At 42.3% G+C, this 18,091-nt stretch overlaps 2 protein-coding genes, 1 non-coding gene and 1 pseudogene across 5 annotated transcripts; 1 reads left to right on the top strand and 3 right to left on the bottom strand.

Moving 5' to 3' along the window:
- Positions 1 to 734: 734 nt before the first annotated feature.
- Positions 735 to 12,378, bottom strand: LOC110527905 (RING finger protein 122). 3 transcript variants are annotated; one of them, XM_036983661.1, is made up of 6 exons: positions 12,005 to 12,374; positions 5,304 to 5,460; positions 4,070 to 4,112; positions 3,609 to 3,650; positions 3,365 to 3,447; positions 735 to 2,275 (listed from the first exon to the last, which is right to left on the bottom strand). In XM_036983661.1, the coding sequence occupies exons 2-6, from the start codon at positions 5,411 to 5,413 to the stop codon at positions 2,155 to 2,157; spliced, it is 399 nt and encodes a 132-aa protein (XP_036839556.1). In that variant the 5' UTR covers positions 5,414 to 5,460; positions 12,005 to 12,374; the 3' UTR covers positions 735 to 2,154. The 3 variants fall into 3 exon arrangements, with proteins under 3 accessions (XP_036839556.1, XP_021465186.1, XP_021465192.1); XM_021609511.2 differs by having other exon boundaries at positions 11,319 to 12,371; XM_021609517.2 differs by lacking the exon at positions 3,609 to 3,650 and having other exon boundaries at positions 11,319 to 12,378.
- Positions 6,843 to 6,899, top strand: LOC118966747. Its single transcript, XR_005053624.1, has one exon. It is a non-coding gene; the product is annotated as a U7 small nuclear RNA (small nuclear RNA).
- Positions 12,106 to 15,780, bottom strand: calhm2.1 (calcium homeostasis modulator family member 2, tandem duplicate 1). Its single transcript, XM_021609499.2, has 3 exons — positions 15,569 to 15,780; positions 14,606 to 15,234; positions 12,106 to 14,379 (listed from the first exon to the last, which is right to left on the bottom strand). Exons 2-3 carry the CDS (start codon positions 15,149 to 15,151, stop codon positions 13,966 to 13,968), a joined length of 960 nt encoding a protein of 319 aa, XP_021465174.1. The 5' UTR covers positions 15,152 to 15,234; positions 15,569 to 15,780; the 3' UTR covers positions 12,106 to 13,965.
- Positions 15,781 to 15,924: 144 nt separating this feature from the next.
- LOC118965304 lies at positions 15,925 to 17,078 on the bottom strand (annotated as a pseudogene).
- Positions 17,079 to 18,091: the final 1,013 nt, after the last annotated feature.

Raw genomic sequence — 18,091 nt, forward strand, 5'->3', positions numbered from 1 at the left:
AATTGAAATAAACTCATTAGGCCTTAATCTATGGATTTCACATGACTGGGCAGGGGCGCATCCATGGGTGGGCCTGGGACGGCATAGGCCTACACACTTGGGAGCCAGGTCCACCCACTAGGGAACCAGGCCCAGCCAATCAGAATAAACTTTTCTCTACAAAAGGGCTTTATTGGACATACTGCCCAATTCTCTAAAACGATGTTGAAGCCGGCTTATGGTAGAGAAATGAACATAACATTTTCTGGCAACAGCTCTGGTGGACATTCCTTCAGTCAAAATGCCAATTTCATGCTCCCTCAAAACTTGAGACATCTGTGGCATTGTGTTGTGTGACAAATCTGCCCATTTTAGAGTGGACTTTATTGTCCCCCGCACAAGCTGGGTATGTGTAATGATCATGCTGTTTAATCAGCTTCTTGATATGCCACACCTGTCAGATGGATGGATTATCTTGACAAAGGATAACATGCTCACTAACAGGGAGGTAAAAAAAAAACATTTGTGCACAGATTGTTTTTAGAAATAATACTTTTTGTGAGTATAGGACATTTCTGGCATCTTTTATTTCAGCTCATGAAACATGGGACCAACAATTTATGTTGCATTTATATTTTTGTTCAGTATAGTTAGGTGGATTCAGTGGAGCACAGCTAAGGCCATGCAGGGTCAGCTGAATATACAACATTTGCATGCTTAATGCTAAAGAATGAATGACATCAGAGTTCTCAATATCACTGAAACACTACACTTTATTGAAAGTCAGTTATAATACAAAACAATTCCTTAGAAATAACTTAAAGACTATATATTTAATTGAATTGCGATGGCATTTGCGTCCCTCAGCTTTTCAACCATGAAAAACACTTTATGACAAATAGTTACACATCATACACATTTTTTGTTGATATTGAACTGTTTATGAATGATAAAACATAAAGCAAGTCATTTCTACTGCAAAACTGTATCTTTAATGAATTGTTTAAAGAGACTTCACTAGTCGTGTTAGTATCCTTCCTAATACATCTCCTCCAGAATCTAATCGAGCATCTGACGCAATTACGTAAGATTTTAGTTCTGGGTTTCTGAGATGACTCATTACACAAAAGATATACAAGGACCTTGAGCATTCTCTCCAAGAAAAACTCTTATCGCAGGAGTAGTCTATATTAAAGAAAGTTGCTAGCTATTCATACCCTTTTAGAGTGTTATAATATGGTGTGGATAAATAAAGTGTTATTAGTGTTAGGCTAATCAATTTAAATGAAGAGAAATTACATTGTGAGCGATTAATCATATAACTTGAGTAAATTAAGGGTTAATGACATTAGATCTGAGCAGCTGTGGTCTCCATTTAAGAAAATCCTCAATTACAAAAAATGTGTCATTGGTATTACCAACATTACATTGTCTTCTGACAGGTGGGTCACTCCCACGCGATGCCCGTCCCTCAACCCGACAGTGCAGGCAGAATGGTTGCACTTTCTGACATACGATAATGGCATCATTGGTGTTACTACTCCTAGCGGTGGCAGAAGGTTATCGTCAAAATTACTTAAAGTCATTAATCGGCCATATTAATTTATTTAGAATGGGAAGATATACCCAAATACATTTAAATAAAAACAACTAAACAAAAATGAAGTAAATGTCTTCCAAAATGCCATGCCCAAAAGGCACTGCAAATCAAGAATGACCCTGATGTGTTATTTAGAGACAGGGTCACTGTACCCTATGTCATAGCTGGATACCTCACAGGCCCATATTGGCAGCTATGAGCGTGGTATGTGGGTGTCACCTCCATCCAGGTCCTATGTTACTCATCGACCAATCAGACACCCTATCTTCAATTGGCAACATGGGATGGAGGGTACTGACAGTTTGTCAGTTTGTCCCCCAATATTGTTCTATGAGTTCCACTTTAAAGTCTTATCTCACACACACCTGCAGGGCTCTAACACCTTCAAAGAGTGGAGTGGATTTAAATAGTCTGTCAGAACTAGGATAGGGATATATGGGAGAGGTCAGGATGGAATGCCTGATTCCCTTCACCTGGACCAGGGTGTGATTTTTAGGGGTCAGGCGGTCTGGGAGAGGCAGGTTGGGACTGTAGTTAGTGGTGTTGAGGTGCTGTGGTGGGGTCCTTCTCTCCTCTCACACCTCCATTGGGCTCTGGGGCCTCTCTGCGCCCTGTGGGGGGTCTGGCTGCAAACGGCAGATAGGTTTGTTGCACATAGGGCAGACACTGCGGATCTCCAGCCATTTTAACAGACACCTGCATGGGGGCAGAGCGAGGAAAGTATTATATTATAGACATACAGAGAGAGAGAGAGAGCGAGAGAGAGAGAGAGAGAGAGAGAGAGAGAGAGAGAAAGAGAGAGAGACTGACAGAAAACAGAGGAAAATATTTACAATGTGCAGAGTGTGAGCATAGCCTTGCTATTGGGAGAAGCCGCCATCGGCAGACCTGGCTCTCAAGAGACGAAATGTGTGCCCAATGCCCACAAAATGTGGTGGAAACTGAGCTGCACCTTCGGACAAATACATGACGATATGAGACACACATATTTCCCTCAGATTTCTAGGATCCAAAAGACATTGATAAGCTCCATTATCTGTTAGGTAAAATACCGCAGTGTGTGATCATTGCAGCAATAAGTGTGACCTGTGACCTGTTGCGATAATTTTAGGGCAACCGATGGAGCACATATTTATCTGGTTATATTTATGTGGCTATTTATTTTCCCCTTGCCATTTGTACTTCTACTATTTGCACATTGTAACAACACTGTAGACAGTTAATAATATAACAATTCAGGGAAGGTTAAACTGTACACACCACCCTACATATTACTATATAGGCCATTGGCTACTAACATGTCAAACATATCCTGTGAGAGAAGTCATTAGACCAGGGCAGGGGTGTCAAACTCATTTTGCCCCGGGGGCCACATTCAGTCTTCAATGAGGCGGCACTGAAAATGTGTTATATTTCATTGGCGTCGAAATTTGAAAGAAATTGTTTTGGGATTTTTTTATGCTCATTTCGGCAATTTTTGAAACTCAAAACACACGCGGGCCAAATTGAATGGACTTGCATATGTTTGACACCTCTGGACTAGGGAGAGGCAGATGGCGTGTGTTAGGGGTAAACAGGCTTATATAGTCAAATGACAAAGTCACACAGACAGTAAATGCCTGTCACCTTGACACTGCACCTGGAGGGCTTTATTATGGTTTTCGTCTCTGTTTTTCTTTACATTACAATTTGAGTGTTTCATTGCATTTGATGTTCTTCCTTCTGAGTATATCTTCAGTTGTTCACTTCACGCCATCAAAGCCAAGACTGTGGGGAGGGACTTACTTCTTGTGGAAGGCATGTGAGCAGGGACACACTCCAAGTTCGTCTCTGCTTTTGAACTGTTCTAGGCACACTGCACAGGTCTGCTGTAGGATGGGAAAGAGATCACGTCAACACTCCTTCAGAAAACAAACTCTCTCACTCCCCACCATAACCCTCTCAGGCCAGGGCCAATATTCTATCCCCCTGCTGAAACAAAATGTTGTTATTTGTAAAGTGCATAGCTGGACCAATGAAGTCAACTTACTCCAAGAAGACTCAGTTTCTTTCCTGCTCCTTTCAAAACAACCTAGAAACAAAGATGCATATAATGTGACAGAGGGAACTATTTTATACAATAAAATAAAAACAAAAGAACAGCTTTATAAATGAACATAAATACGTCAACAACAACATCTGCCGATCCAAAGCTGCCAAGATGCAAAAGATCAAAGCCATCATGAATTGAGAAATGTACAACTTTTTTGAAGAGTTTTATTTAGTGTCTGTATGTCTGACACTACAAAAAAATCCAGACTGTATCACATCCGGCCGTGATTGGGAGTCACATAGGGCGGCGCACAATTGGCCAAGCGTTGTCCGGGTTTGGCCGGGTTAGACCGTCATTGTAAATAAGAATTTGTTCTTAACTGACTTGCCTAGTTAAATAAAGGTTCAATATAAAACGTTTTTACAACAACAACAAAAAATATTCAAAGATGAAAGTACCTCATTATATCCGTATTGCTCCCTTGTGCCTTGTCGCCTTAACCTGAAACAGAATTATAAAAAGGGATTTTCAAATATTATTTTGGACATAATTCCATATTAGGTTGATCAGATGCATATCTGTATTCATAGTTGTGACATCCAAAGATTAGATTTCAATTGACTGATTTCCTTCTATAAACTGTAACTCTGTAAAATATTTGAAATTGTTGCATGTTGCTTTTATATTTTTCTTCAGTACATCTCATCTCTCTATCATATCATGTCTCATCTTGCCCAATGTGTCGGCATGGAGACCAGTTTTCCCTATTGTATTCACATGAATGTCAAATGCAAGTCACAATGTGTCTACACTTAGCTGTGCTACAGCTGCAAAGCAGTTGATCAGGAGCACATTTCCGTATGTCTTTTTTGATTCTTTATCTGGACAACAAGAAAGTGTAGAAAACATTGCCTCAGATTTGGCCAAAAAAACACATTTAGCTCCAGGTTGAAACACAGTCTTAACAAAAAAGCCTGGCAGCTGATGATGTCATGAGGTTGTTCAACACCTAGCATTGATCACATTGCCGTTTAAAACCTATTGTACTACCTGACTGGGGCAGCAGGTAGCCTAGTGGTTAGAGCGTTGGACTAGTAACCGAAAGGTTGCAAAATTGAATCCCCGACCTGACAAGGTAAAAATCTGTCGTTCTGCCCCTGAACAAGGCAGTTAACCCACTGTTCCTAGGCTGTCACTGAAAATAAGAATTTGTTATTAACTGACTTGCCTAGTTAAATGAAGGTAAAAAAATAATAATAATAATTGTGCCAGCCTCAGGGTTGTACTTCCCGAATAAGTTTTTTAACGTTGTTGTCTACAAAGAAATCTACAGCTGACTATGGGTTACTGAGAGTACCAAGCCCATAAGTCATTGACCTTGCTTAATGATATTGCCCCTACAGTCTTAGAAAAAAAGGTGTTATCTAGAACCTACACGGGTTCTCCGGCTGTCCACATAGGACAACCCTTCGAAGAACCCTTGTTGGCTCCAGCTAGAACTATTTTGGTTCCAGGTAGAACTGTTTGGGTTCCCTGTAGAGCCCTTTCCACAGAGGGTCTACATGGAACCCAAATGGTTCTTCCTGGAACCAAAAATTGTTTTTTACCTGGAAACAAAAAGGGTTCTCATCTGGGGACAACCGTAGAACCTTTATTGAACCCTTTTTTTCCAAGAATGTAGGTGAGCCTCACCTGAACATGTAGCAGCAGAAGATCAGGCTGAGCATGAAGATGAAGAGGCCGATGCCCAGGATGATGACGTACACGTTGAGGGGCAGGTTGTAGATGTCTTCCGATGTCATCTTGCCGTAAGGGTCTGAGATCTGCGATCTTAAACCGCACAGACATCCTGAGAGGAGGAAGACAGAGAGAGGAAGAAGACAGAGAGCCTTGAGTCTACTTGACCAAACTCGACAGGCCCTTCTGTCCTCACACACAAAAGACAAGAGTTCAGTGCGTGCGTCATTCTCAATAATGGATTCTGAAGCACATTTCAGTGACTTGTGTGTTTCATTTAAAATGTAGAGAGGAGGTTATGCATTCGAGGAATTAGTATGTTTTACATGTGGCATTTCAAAACATGAAGTGGTGTGTGTGTGTTGGTGTGTTCATCTACTAAGTGCACAGAGGATGTTTTACATCTGAAACAGACTGAATCAAATGAAATGTGGAATTTGGAATGTCTTATTAGCATAAATGTTTAGTATTATTTTATACTGTGCAGTAGGCTGCACATTGTCTGTCTGGCCAGCACTGGACTCGTGGTTAATCTCATTGCATGTGTGCTCCCAAGGCTGGCATGCATATTGCATACTGTTAGCCACTCAGCAGCTTCTTGTTTCAAATATCAATATAACACTACTTCCATTGTTGAACTTCATTGAGTTGCACAAACTTTACACAAAGTACTAAGTTACTTCAACTGAAAATTGAGCTGTCAGTGGGAGTGGGGTGTGTGTTGGACCAGCTCCCCCATTAAGGCCTGTGTGTGTGTGATGTGTGTGTGTGTGTGTGTGTGTGTGTGCGTGTGTCCCATGTCTGAAGGCCACCCCAGAAGCCAGGCACTACATAATGACAACAAGAAAAACACTTTAGTAACATTCCTTGGAGGCTAATCTGTTACGAAACATTTCCATAACCAATGTCTCCAGCACAGAAATATTCCACAACCACATATTCTCTCCATTCATGGTCCTTTAAACACAAACTCTATCCCTATAATTAAACATCTAAAAGCAATTACATAGGAATAACAACCTTCTTTTTGTTGGACTGGAATTTGTTACACATCTCACATACAAAAATACTACAGTTTATTATAGAATACAATAGAATTTACTATAGAATTCTGTAGTAAACTGTAGTATACTGTAGAATACTATACTCCACAAGGTAATATCCCTCAATCATCTGTAGTACTTACTATATAATCTTGTAGTATACTGTAGAATACTATACACTATAGTACACTATAGTATCCATAGATCATGTGTAGTACTTACTATATAATTTTATAGTATACTGTAGAATACTATAGTAAATACTACAGTCATGTCTGCAAAAGCACTAGTGCCAACAAAAACACAAAACATGTTCAATTATAGTAATACTACAGTATTTGATTTGCATATACCCCTCCCAATCCCGGCCCCCATATCCCAATTTGTGCCACCCATTAGTAAGAAACCTACATGCCAGGTATAGACCATATATTGTGTTCCCAACAGGTTTTGGTACATTTGCTCTTTTAGTATTTGTCCAGTAGGTTGCATCAAGGAGAAAGCCCCCGCTTCTATGTCAAATATAGTAAAACAGAAACACTACAGTATACTACAGTCATGTCCACGAAAACACTATAGTAAATACTACAGTCATGTCTGTAAAAACACTACAGTGAATACTATTGTATATAAAGACAGCAACACTAAAGTATTTATACCATATTATACTATAGTCTTTTTTTCACGTGGATTGTTCGTCGGCCTGGGGATGTGAGTGTGTGTATAGTGCATTCAGAAAGTATTCATACCTCTTGCCTTAATCCACATTTTGTTGTTACAGTCTGAAGTCAAAATGGATTAAATAGATTTTTTTTTCTCCCCCTTCAACACACAATACCCCATAATGAAAAAATAAAAACATGTTTTTAGACATTTTTTCTTGGGAACTTTGAAGAGACCCCTGGAGGCATGTATTGTGGGGTATGTATCTTGAACATTTCATTGCTGACAGGCAAAACAGTTTGGGAATATATCAACAAATAATAGCAAGGCGTGCTGTAATAGCAAGGCGTGCTGCTCTGTTTTGAGCCAGCTGCAGCTTTGCAGGTCTTTCTGTACTGCACTTGACCATATTACTGGACAGTAATCAAGATGGGACAAGACCAGAGCCTGAACAACTAGAACAGTTGATGTTAGTGTCAAAAACACATAACATATTTTTATAACATACATACCCCTCCCCCATCTTCACAACAACTACAGTTGAAGTCGGAAGTTTACATACACCTCAGCCAAATACATTTAAACTCAGTTTTTCACAATCCCTGACATTTAATCCTAGTAAAAATTCCCTGTTTTAGGTCAGTTAGGATCACCACTTTATTTTAAGAATAATAGTAGAGGGAATGATTTATTTCAGCTTTTATTTCTTTCATCACATTCCCAGTGGGTCTGAGGTTTACATACACTCAACTAGTAATTGGTAGCATTGCCTTTAAATTGTTGAACTTGGGTCAAACGTTTCAGGTAGCCTTCCACAAGCTTCCCACAATAAGTTGGGTGAATTTTGGCCCATTCCTCCTGACAGAGCTGGTGTAACTGAGTCAGGTTTGTAGGCTTCCTTGCTCGCACACGCTTTTTCAGTTCTGCCCACAAATTTCTATAGGATTGAGGTCAGGGCTTTGTGATGGCCACTTCAATACCTTGACTTTGTTGTCCTTAAGTCATTTTGCCACAACTTTGGAAATATGCTCGGGGTCATTGTCCATTTGGAAGACCCATTTCTGACCAAGTTTTAACTTCCTGACTGATGTCTTGAGATGTTGCTTCAATATATCCACATAATTGTCCTCCCTCATGATGCCATCTATTTTGTGAAGTGCACCAGTCCCTACTGCAACAAAGCACCCTCACAACTTGATGCTGCCAACCCCATGCTTCATGGTTGGGATGGTGTTCTTCGGCTTGCAAGCCTCCCCCTTTTTCCTCAAAACATAACAATGGGCATTATGGCCAAAGTTCTATTTTTGTTTAATCAGACCAAAGGACATTTCTCCAAAAAGTACGATCTTTGTCCTCATGTGCAGTTGCAAACCGTAGTCTGGCTTTCTTATGGCAGTTTTGGAGCAGTGGCTTCTTCCTTGCTGGGCGGGCTTTCAGGTTATGTCGATATAGGACTCATTTTACTGTGGATATAGATACTTTTGTACCTGTTTCCTCCAGCATCTTCACAAGGTCCTTTGCTGTTGTTCTGGGATTGATTTGCACTTTTTGCACCAAAGTACGTTCATCTCTGGGAGAAAGAAAGCGTCTCCTTCCTGAGCGGTATGACGGCTGCGTGGTCCCATGGTGTTTATACTTGCGTACTATTGTTTGTATAGATGAATGTGGTACATTCAGGCGTTTGGAAATTGCTCCCAAGGATGAACCAGACTTGAGGAGGTCTACAATCTTTTTTCGGAGGTCTTGGCGGATTTCTTTTGATTTTCCCATGATGTCAAGCAAAGAGGCACTGAGTTTAAAGGTAGGCCTTGAAATACATCCACAAGTACACCTCCAATTGACTCAAATGATGTCAATTAGCCTATCAGAAAGCCATGACATCATATTCTGGAATTTTCCAGGCTGTTTAAAGGCATACTCAACTTAGTGTATGTAAACTTCTGACCCACTGAAATTGTGATACAGTGAATTATATGTGAAATAATCTGTCTGTAAACAATTGTTGGAAAAATACTTGTGTTATTCACAAAGTAGATGTCCTAAACGACTTGCCAAAACTATAGTTTGTTAACAAGAAATGTGTGGAGTGGTTGAAAAACTAGTTGTAATGACTCCAACCTAAGTGTATGTAAACTTCCGACTTCAACTGTATGTCAATATGTCTTGCCCATGATAATTTACCATCCAATGTTATACCTAGGAGTTTAGCTTCCTCAACTTGCTCAATAGTCACACCCTTTAATATACAACTCCAGTTGAGGTTCTGCTGACATGTAGAGTGTGGCATCATTTGTAAAAATAGAGAAGAGTAATTGCCCAAGGAAACTTCCCTGAAGGACACCTCACTGTACATATCTGATGTTAGAGAAGCTTCCACACTCTCTGGGTTCGATTGGATAAATAACTCTCCAACCATGTGATGGCAGGTGATGTAGATCCGCTTTTCGTTTTGATGCACCTCAGTGCTGGGACAATCTGCAGATCTTGTTGAAATTAAATGTTTTGTAGCCGCTCAGGCAGTTTAGGGTAGAAATAGAAGACCTGATAGCTGAGAGATGTAGACGTTATCGAGGATTGTATCTGAGATTTGTATGTATTTTTGTGTATTTCATCTGTTGCTTGTATTCTATAAAATGTGTCAATTGTAAAATGCAGGTCACTCTTGTAAAGGAGACCTTGGTCTCAATGGGACTTCCTGTTAGCAAGTGAGTTTTTTCAATGACCGTTTATGATCAATAACATCAAAGGTTGCACTGAAATCTAACAATACTGCTCCAACTATCATCTTATTATCAATTTCTTTTAACCAATCATCAATCCTCTAAGTTAGTGCAGTACAAGTTGAGAATAGGCAGCACACTGATTGCGTGGCTGTTAGCACCAGCAAAGGGTGCTTTACTATTTTTAGACAAAGGAATTCATTTAGCTTCCTTCCATGCCTGTGGACAGACACACTCCTTTTAGGCTTTGGATAAAGACATAGCAAATATGCGTGGCAATATAGCCTGCTAGCATTCTCAATAGTTTCCCATCTAGGTTGTCTATACCTGGTGGCGTATCATTATTGATGGATAACAATGGTTTTTCCACCTCTCCCACAATAACTTGACCCAATTCAAATCAGCATTCCTTCTATTTCATTATTAGATCGTAATATGATAGTTCACGATTCAATGTTGTCATTTCACTTCTACGTTTTTCCACTTTACTAGTGAAATAGGCATCGAAATGATTGGCAAAAACGAAAGGTTTTGTTATAAATGACCCATCAACTTCAATGAACGATGGAGATGAATTGGGTTTTCTGCCCATGACATCATTTAAGGTACTCCAAAGTTTTTTTACATTGTGTTTTATGTCATTTATCTTTGTTTGGTAATATAATTTCTTCTTTTTTTTGTTAAGTTTAGTCACAACTTTTCTCAATTTACGGTATGTCAACCAATCAACTGAGCAGTCTGACTTGTTTGCCACCTCCTTTGCATAATTTATTTGAACCATAAAATGTTTCAATTCATCATCAGTCCAGGGGGTTCTAACAGTTCTCACAGTTAATTTCTTTACAGGTGGATGCTGGTCAACACTTGGCATGAATCATTTTACTGTGTGTGTGTGTGTGTGAGAGAGAGAGAGAGCTGGATGTCACAAGAATGGCCTACAGGCCTAGAGTGTGTGTCACCTGGGAGGACCACAATGGAAAAACCCTCTACTCAGACGTTTAGGCGTGCGTGCGTGTGTGTGTGTGTGTGTGTGTGTGTGTGTGTGTGTGGGTGTGTGTGTGTGGGTTCTTTCAGTCCATGCAGCCATTTTAGACCGTCATCAGCAGAACTATCTAGGGAGAGAATGTTGAGCAACCCTAAGGTCTAATACCACCCATAGTCCCACAATGAGTAGAGTTCTTTCTGGGTCAAAGGTCCCTCTTTGCCTGTGTGAAGGTCAGGCCAGAAGGGCCATTCCACCGGCTCTGTCTCTGAGGGGGTGGAATGCTGGGTTTGGGTGAGAGGGGTGGGGGGCATCTGTAATCTTAGGAGGATGTTAGTAAATCATTGATAGTCAAGCTCTAAGAGGTAGGCCACTCTGTGAACACATGATGTCTGGGAGAGTGTTTAGGGCTCAGCGTTAAAAAGAAAGGCACACAAAACAGGCAGGACCATAAGAGTCGTATCCACTCAGATGCAAACCAATTGTAACGTGACAATACATTGTTACACCACAAACACAAAGGTCATTGTTACGCGACGAAACATTGGAAGGACATACTCACCGTTACACCACCGGACCGGGTGCATGAAATCAGCTTCCAGATGGCCAGAGACCCAGGGAATCAGTGGATTGGGGTGAAAACGTCTGAAGTCAATCACGGCCACTAGGGTCACTGTGTCTGAGGTCACAACCAGTCCTAGGTCTTTGTTTGTTGGGGTGCAGACAGATTGAGGAGATTGTCCCCAGATAAGTCACTGTCTTCCAGACAATGACGTGAGTCCGAACTCTCCTGTCCCCAATGAAAAGGACTGATTACTCAATCCTTGTTGTGTTTGTAGGCTGAGTCAATCCCTTTGGGATAAAACTCTCAGTTCCTCAAGAAACTCTCTTGTGGATGATGGTCTGTTTTCCAGTAAAACATTACAAAAACAAGTCACTCATTGTTGAAATCAACTCTCCTTTGTGATGATTTAGGTAAGCATGATGTGAATAATCAAGCAACAATGTCATCAGGAATTGATAGGTACTTTTTTCAATCCAAAATCAAGCTCAAAACAAATGTGAAAAGGTATTGTGGAATCAAATACGGCCGTGTTGCAATGGCTCCACTCTTCAAATAAACCAAAAGATATCCGGATCATAGCATTGTTTATACTAGGATATAAACATCCAAACCTGGCAGGTTAAAGACACATCAATGTCATTGTTAATAGTCCAAAAGGAGAGAAACATTGTCACAAGGCTTACCCCTACTTCCCCTGCTCCTCTGAGGTCCTCTGTTTTACTCTCCTTCTCTCTCTTTCTCTCTGCCTCCTCCTTCGTCTCGACATAGATTTCCTCTCTTGCTGTTAAAACCTGCCTCTGCCAATTATGGGAGACAAAGGAAAGACGCGAATGGCTCCCTGCAGTGCCCAGTGTTCCTGTGAAAGCAGCTCCTCATGCCCGCACTGGCGTTGTGCTCTCTGCTCTGTCAGCCCCAGCCATCTGCTCCCCCCCCTTCAAACCAGACAAAGAGGAGGTGAAAAAAAGAGAGAGAAAAAATGAGCCTAACACTGCTAAGTTTAACCCAGGCAGCACCTCTCCTCTGGTCCCAGTCTCTCTTTTTCTCTCTTGGCTCTCAGTCCTGCTTCCTCATAATGGAGCAAGTGAGCACGCCTCCTCAGCTCAGTTTGTAAACATATCCCTGCTCATGTGATTCGCTGTCTGCATCACAGCTCTACTTTCACCCGCCCCCTCCTTTCTCTCTGCCTTGCTCACTTTCCCTCTCATTTTACTTTCCTCCCTCCCCTGCCCTCTTTCCAGCTATAAGCTATTACTAGGCGACAACAGAGCAGGAGCCATATAGGCAGATAGGCAGAAAGGCAAGCAGGCAGACAGCAGGCAGACAGATGGGTTGAGTTCCTGGTCGACTACATTGCAGACGCCATGCCAGAGCTTACAACGCATGGATACATATTCAACATATCAGCTAACAACATCATTTGATATAGCAATCTGATGCTTGACTGCACAGTCAATGACGTGGCAATGGTGGCACGCAACTATCGGTTGATGCAATGCAGTTGGGCAGGAACTCGACCATGGTAACATAGACAGACATGAGGACAAACAGGCAAACAGATAGGTACACATGAACGGCTTCTAGACCAGGGTTGGTCTGGGGGTGGGGAGGGCATGTGGGTACTCAGCCCCGCGAGCAACTGAGGCCTCTCGTGATGAGTTCAGATAACTGTCCTATACAGATAAGCAGACAATCAGATAATCAGATGGGTTTGACAGTCGGACAATCAGGCAGCCAGTGAATCTGATAGTCAGAGAGACAAGCAGATAAACACACACACACACACACACACACACACACACACACACACACACACACACACACACACACACACACACACACACACACACACACACACACACACACACACAGAGACAGACACAGACACAGAGACAGAGACAGAGACAGAGACAGAGACAGACACAGACACAGACAGCGACTATCTTAGAGATACCCAGGACGACAGGCATAATAGGTCGTTTTTATAGAAAATTACGAAGAAAAAAGCAACAGAACTGAACCCTGACAGAGAAAACGGTGCTCTGTCTACGAGCTGATGTTTGGAAGTGCAGGATGTTACAGTAACAGGCCATCTAGTCTGAGAGCTTGTCTCTTATTGAGAGGGAGGGTAAAACACCTCCATAAAATGTTCTGTTAAACATGGACCCTGAACTAGACACAATAAGCATATAAACACAAACTCCGAAAAAATACTTTGGACTATCGTCCTTTATCAACCATTACAACCATTTGAAAACTGGAAGAGAGCAGAAGTAAATGGGGAACAATGAAAGTGTAACGTTGGGAACATTAGTTCAATCAATATTTGAGTCCATTCCAATTTACTTCCAATAGTTATCAGGTGCCATCACTAGCCGAAGGGTGTAATAAATACAAATGTGGGATAATACAAGTAAAAGACTAATCTACCCAGGTCAGTGTTCTTCAACCCTGGTCCTGGGGACACATCAGGTGGACATGCTTTTGCTCCAGCCCTGTGCTTACACACCTGATTCTTTCAACTAATCAAGGACTTGACTATTAAGTTAATTAGTTGAATGTCTCAGTGCTGGGCTGGAACAAAAGCCTGCACTCCCAGTGGGTTCCCAGGATCATGGCTGAAGAACACTGGGGTGTCCAGTGCCAGTCAGCTCAGAGTGTCCATCTCTTTCTCCATGGCGTCTATGTTGTTCTCCACACTGTACTGGGCCCACTTGTTGAGGCGGCTATAGAGGGGCAATCCCCTTTTCTCTCTGTACAAGCAGATCCCAGTGATCCGGTTCCACTCTGTACTAGAGATGGGGCTGGCATTCTGGTGCTCCTCCAGCTGCTGTTTCTCCTCTTTCTCCAGGGCCACGAAGCCAAAGTAGCTCTTAACACTCTCAACAGCCAGGATACGGGAGTGCACGTCGGCCGTGCGCTGGAAGAGGTCGTGCTCGTTGGAGCGGAACTGGGACCAGTACGCCTCCTGTTGGTAGCCCAGGGGAGAGCAGCAGCGCTTCATGCACAGCAGGAGGAACAGAACCACTGCCATCCCTGCCACCATCAGCCACCCTAGCAGCTGAAAGGAACAACACCATGACAAATCCCCACAGGAAGAGAAGGCGAACAGCCAAGAAACAAATTCAGGAAACACAAGGGCAGTGATAAGCCATAATGTAATGACACTGTGATAAATAATTTGCATTTGTACTTCCTCTTTCCACCAGCTATAATGCCACAAACATAGTGTTATCAAACACACAGGAAAAGAAAATGGAATAGTGGATTTAGATCAAATTAAATACCTGAGACTCGTACTTCAGCCGGCGTTCAATCTCCGCCCAAAAACCCTGCATCTCCTGTGGGACCGTGGACTTACAGGGAAACCTGGCCATGACCTCTAACCCCTGTCCAGAGGGAAAACCTTCCAAGGTTGAAGGGTCCACAAACTCACTGAGGGCACAGACATAGGCCTCCCCACGTAACAGTGAGATGACAGCCCACGTCACTGGAGCCACGGCCGCTCTGCCAATGATAGTGCCCAGGACGGCGAAGGCAGCCGCCCCCGATAGTTTCCGGCACCTCCTGAGGCGGCACTCAGACACCAGATCCCAGGTACTCTTATTCAGCATGATGCCAACAAGGTAGAATGCCAGGGCGGGCACCCCGATGGCTGCCAGGCCATAGAGATAGTTCCGCCCAGAGGAGCACGGGCAGTCGAAGGCAAATATGTTGTACATGGTCTGACTGGCCACCGTGCCCAGGGCTATCAGGCCATTGAAGATCATTACGTCCTTGCTCTTGAAGAAGAGCGAGACAAACTTGAAGTTCTCTGTGATGAGAGCAGCCATTTTGAAATGTTTGGTGTGTTGTCTGACACTGGAGAGCAATGGAGGGTTTTCCTATTTTGGAGCTTGCACACAGGGGAGTCACGCTATAGAAAGTGAGGGAGATACATGAGATCTTTGTAATCTGAGCTGCCCGGTAAGATAATATGGCGATAAGAGCATTCTATGCACTGGTAATTGAGGCTGCAACAACTGGGAATGCCTACTTCATTGACTAATGGATTTCATTTCATCGAAGAACATAAAATTATGTTTATACATGTATTTCCTGGTAAACTGACGTAGATCAACTGCATAACTTTAGCATTGGTTCATACTAGCACATTCTGTGTGGAGCTAAAGCCTTAACAGAAGCCATGTGATTCCACAGGAAAAGAACAGAGAAGAAAATCTGGAATCAATGAAGTCATGCAAACTTACATTCTATAGCCGGGAGATAGGATATTTGAGGTACATTCTTTGTGTAGAACGGTTGAAAAACAAAATCTGTGAGTAAAAGCAAAAATGGGTATATGATTTCCTAAAGTACCAAAGAGTCCATGCTGGTAGGTTCGGGGGGAGAAACATTCCTCTTTGTGTGTGTTGTCTGGGGTCTGGGCATGTTCAGTGACTCATCGTCGGGAACTGCCCTCCGGTTTCCTCTTTCTTTTTGAACTGAAAACACATGTTGAATGATCACAGAGCAACATGGTGGCTGCAAGCTGACTACTATCTCAGAGCAACTGACTACATCTAAGAAACTACACATAAAATATAAACAATATTCAATTGCACTTTATTTTACAGTACAGAAATGACCAGTTGTTTACCAAAACACATGTATGGTAAAATGGTAATTACACAGTAGTAACCAATGAATTACTTTGGGATTCATTAAATCTATCACCATTAGTACCAGGTACCTTTTGAAGAATAACTAGCATAATGTAAAGTGTTGAATAACTCAGTCCATCTCTAATTTGCATCTGTCTGATATCTATGGAGTTGAGCAGTATGTAAAATGAACTATGCAGAACAAGTCAGTCTAAATCCCAGCACATTCCAATACCCCCAGGCACATAGTTTCTAGGTACACTCTATATTATGCAGCCCATGGAAAACAGTAATAAGCGAATAAGTACTATTTACACAATCACACACACATCTAAACGTCTGAGTAGAGGGTTTTTCCATTGTCGTCCTCCCAGGTGACACACACTCTAGGCCTGTAGGCCATTCTAGTGACATCCAGCTCAGGTTTACACTGGAACCATGTTTGAAGCAGCTGATCCATCTGTTCCTGCTGGGTAATCCCATGGAGTCTCTCCTCCTCCTCTTCCACCATATCTTCTTTCCTCCTGTACCTGACTTCGGGTGAGAGAGGCAGTCTTCGCACTGCGTCTTCCCGCATGCCCTCGAAGAACTGCACCACGCACTTGCGGGCAAAACCGCAGCACGCACGTCTAGTCGAAGGGCTTCTGCTCGAGGTAGTTGCTCCAGTAGCGTGCCCGAAGGTTGGTGGCATGGTCATTGAAGGAGGGCTTGATGAGACGGCCCAGTGCACCCAAAAGAATGAAGAAGAGGAGGATAGACCATCCAATAGCCTGTCAGGGAAGTATAGTATAAAGCGTTGGCATTCGGAATAGAGAATGGAGGACATTAGTCATCAGGACGATTGTTTTGGACACCCCTGCATTAGGAGTAGGATTTAAGTGACTAACACAACCCTACCTACCTGAACAGTGCAACCACATTTTGCCGATTTGAATATTAAACCCATCAACTCAAATACGCAAAGTAAAGACATGAGTTTCAGGGTTACTTAAAAATGGGAGTACACTCACTTGGGAGTAGCGGCGCACGTAGCGTGAAACAGCTTTACGGAATGTGATATTCCTGAAGACCAAGTCCTCCTCGCAAGACACCTTGGCCATGAGCTAGACCAGGTCCAGTCCAGTGTTGTCGGGCATGCCTGTGGAAAAATAGAGTAAAACTAAGTTAAAGTTAGTGTTTGAGTCCAAGTTAGAATGTTACAAGACTAGACAAGACTAGTTTTACTCTGGGTGAGGGCTTGGGTCAAAGTCAGAGTTGGAGATACAGTCTGCTATTAGTTAAGGTTATACTGTCATTAAATGGTGTTGTGGTTATAGCTACCAGAGAACGGCTTGGGGTCTACACTCATGCCAAAAGCACAGATGAAGATCTTCCCATCCAGCAGAGTGACCAGAATCCACACCATTGGCGCCTGTAGAGCCCTATACATCATGGCAGAGAACATGTACCTGGAGAGGGTTATAACATCCCAATAATTACAGGAAGTAGTTGTAGTTGTTGGACTAAAAGCTGTGATGATAGTGGTAATGGTGGTAGTAAACACATGAACATGAGATGGTTTGACAGCAGCACTTGAAAACTCACTTGACAATGGCATGATCTTTGGTTTCTCTTCCCAATGGGTCTCAACCATTCTTCCATCATGATTCCCGTGGGTCGATTGAACAAGATTCCCAGGAAGAAGAATATTAAAGGTGGGACAAACATCACCCCCAGTGCGTAGAGTTTGTTATATTGTGGAATACAGGGGCAGTTGAAGTCAAAGCTGGTTTAGAGGTTCACACTGATAAGGGCCAGTACGATGCAGATCAGGGCCAGTACGATGCAGGGTTGGACTGAAAATACTGCTGAACTAACTTCAGACATTCCATGGTTTAGTTAGACCGAAGTCTTATGGAACACGTATGACAATGATCCAGTAAAGTTACTGTACAAAAGTAACTGTAACTGTAAACACCTTATTTTAAAAACAAGTAGGAAAGATTTGCACTACCACAAAATAGTCCTTACTAAAGAATCCGCTGAATTCAAGTGTTGAATCAAAATGTTACTGCCGTACTAGTATTTTTTTGGTGCTTTTTTAGAGGTAGTCTTACAAGTCCGAGCAGAGAAGTTGAAAATGCACCAGCC

Source organism: Oncorhynchus mykiss, chromosome 1 (assembly GCF_013265735.2).
Source record: "Oncorhynchus mykiss isolate Arlee chromosome 1, USDA_OmykA_1.1, whole genome shotgun sequence".
Lineage (NCBI taxonomy): Eukaryota > Metazoa > Chordata > Actinopteri > Salmoniformes > Salmonidae > Oncorhynchus > Oncorhynchus mykiss.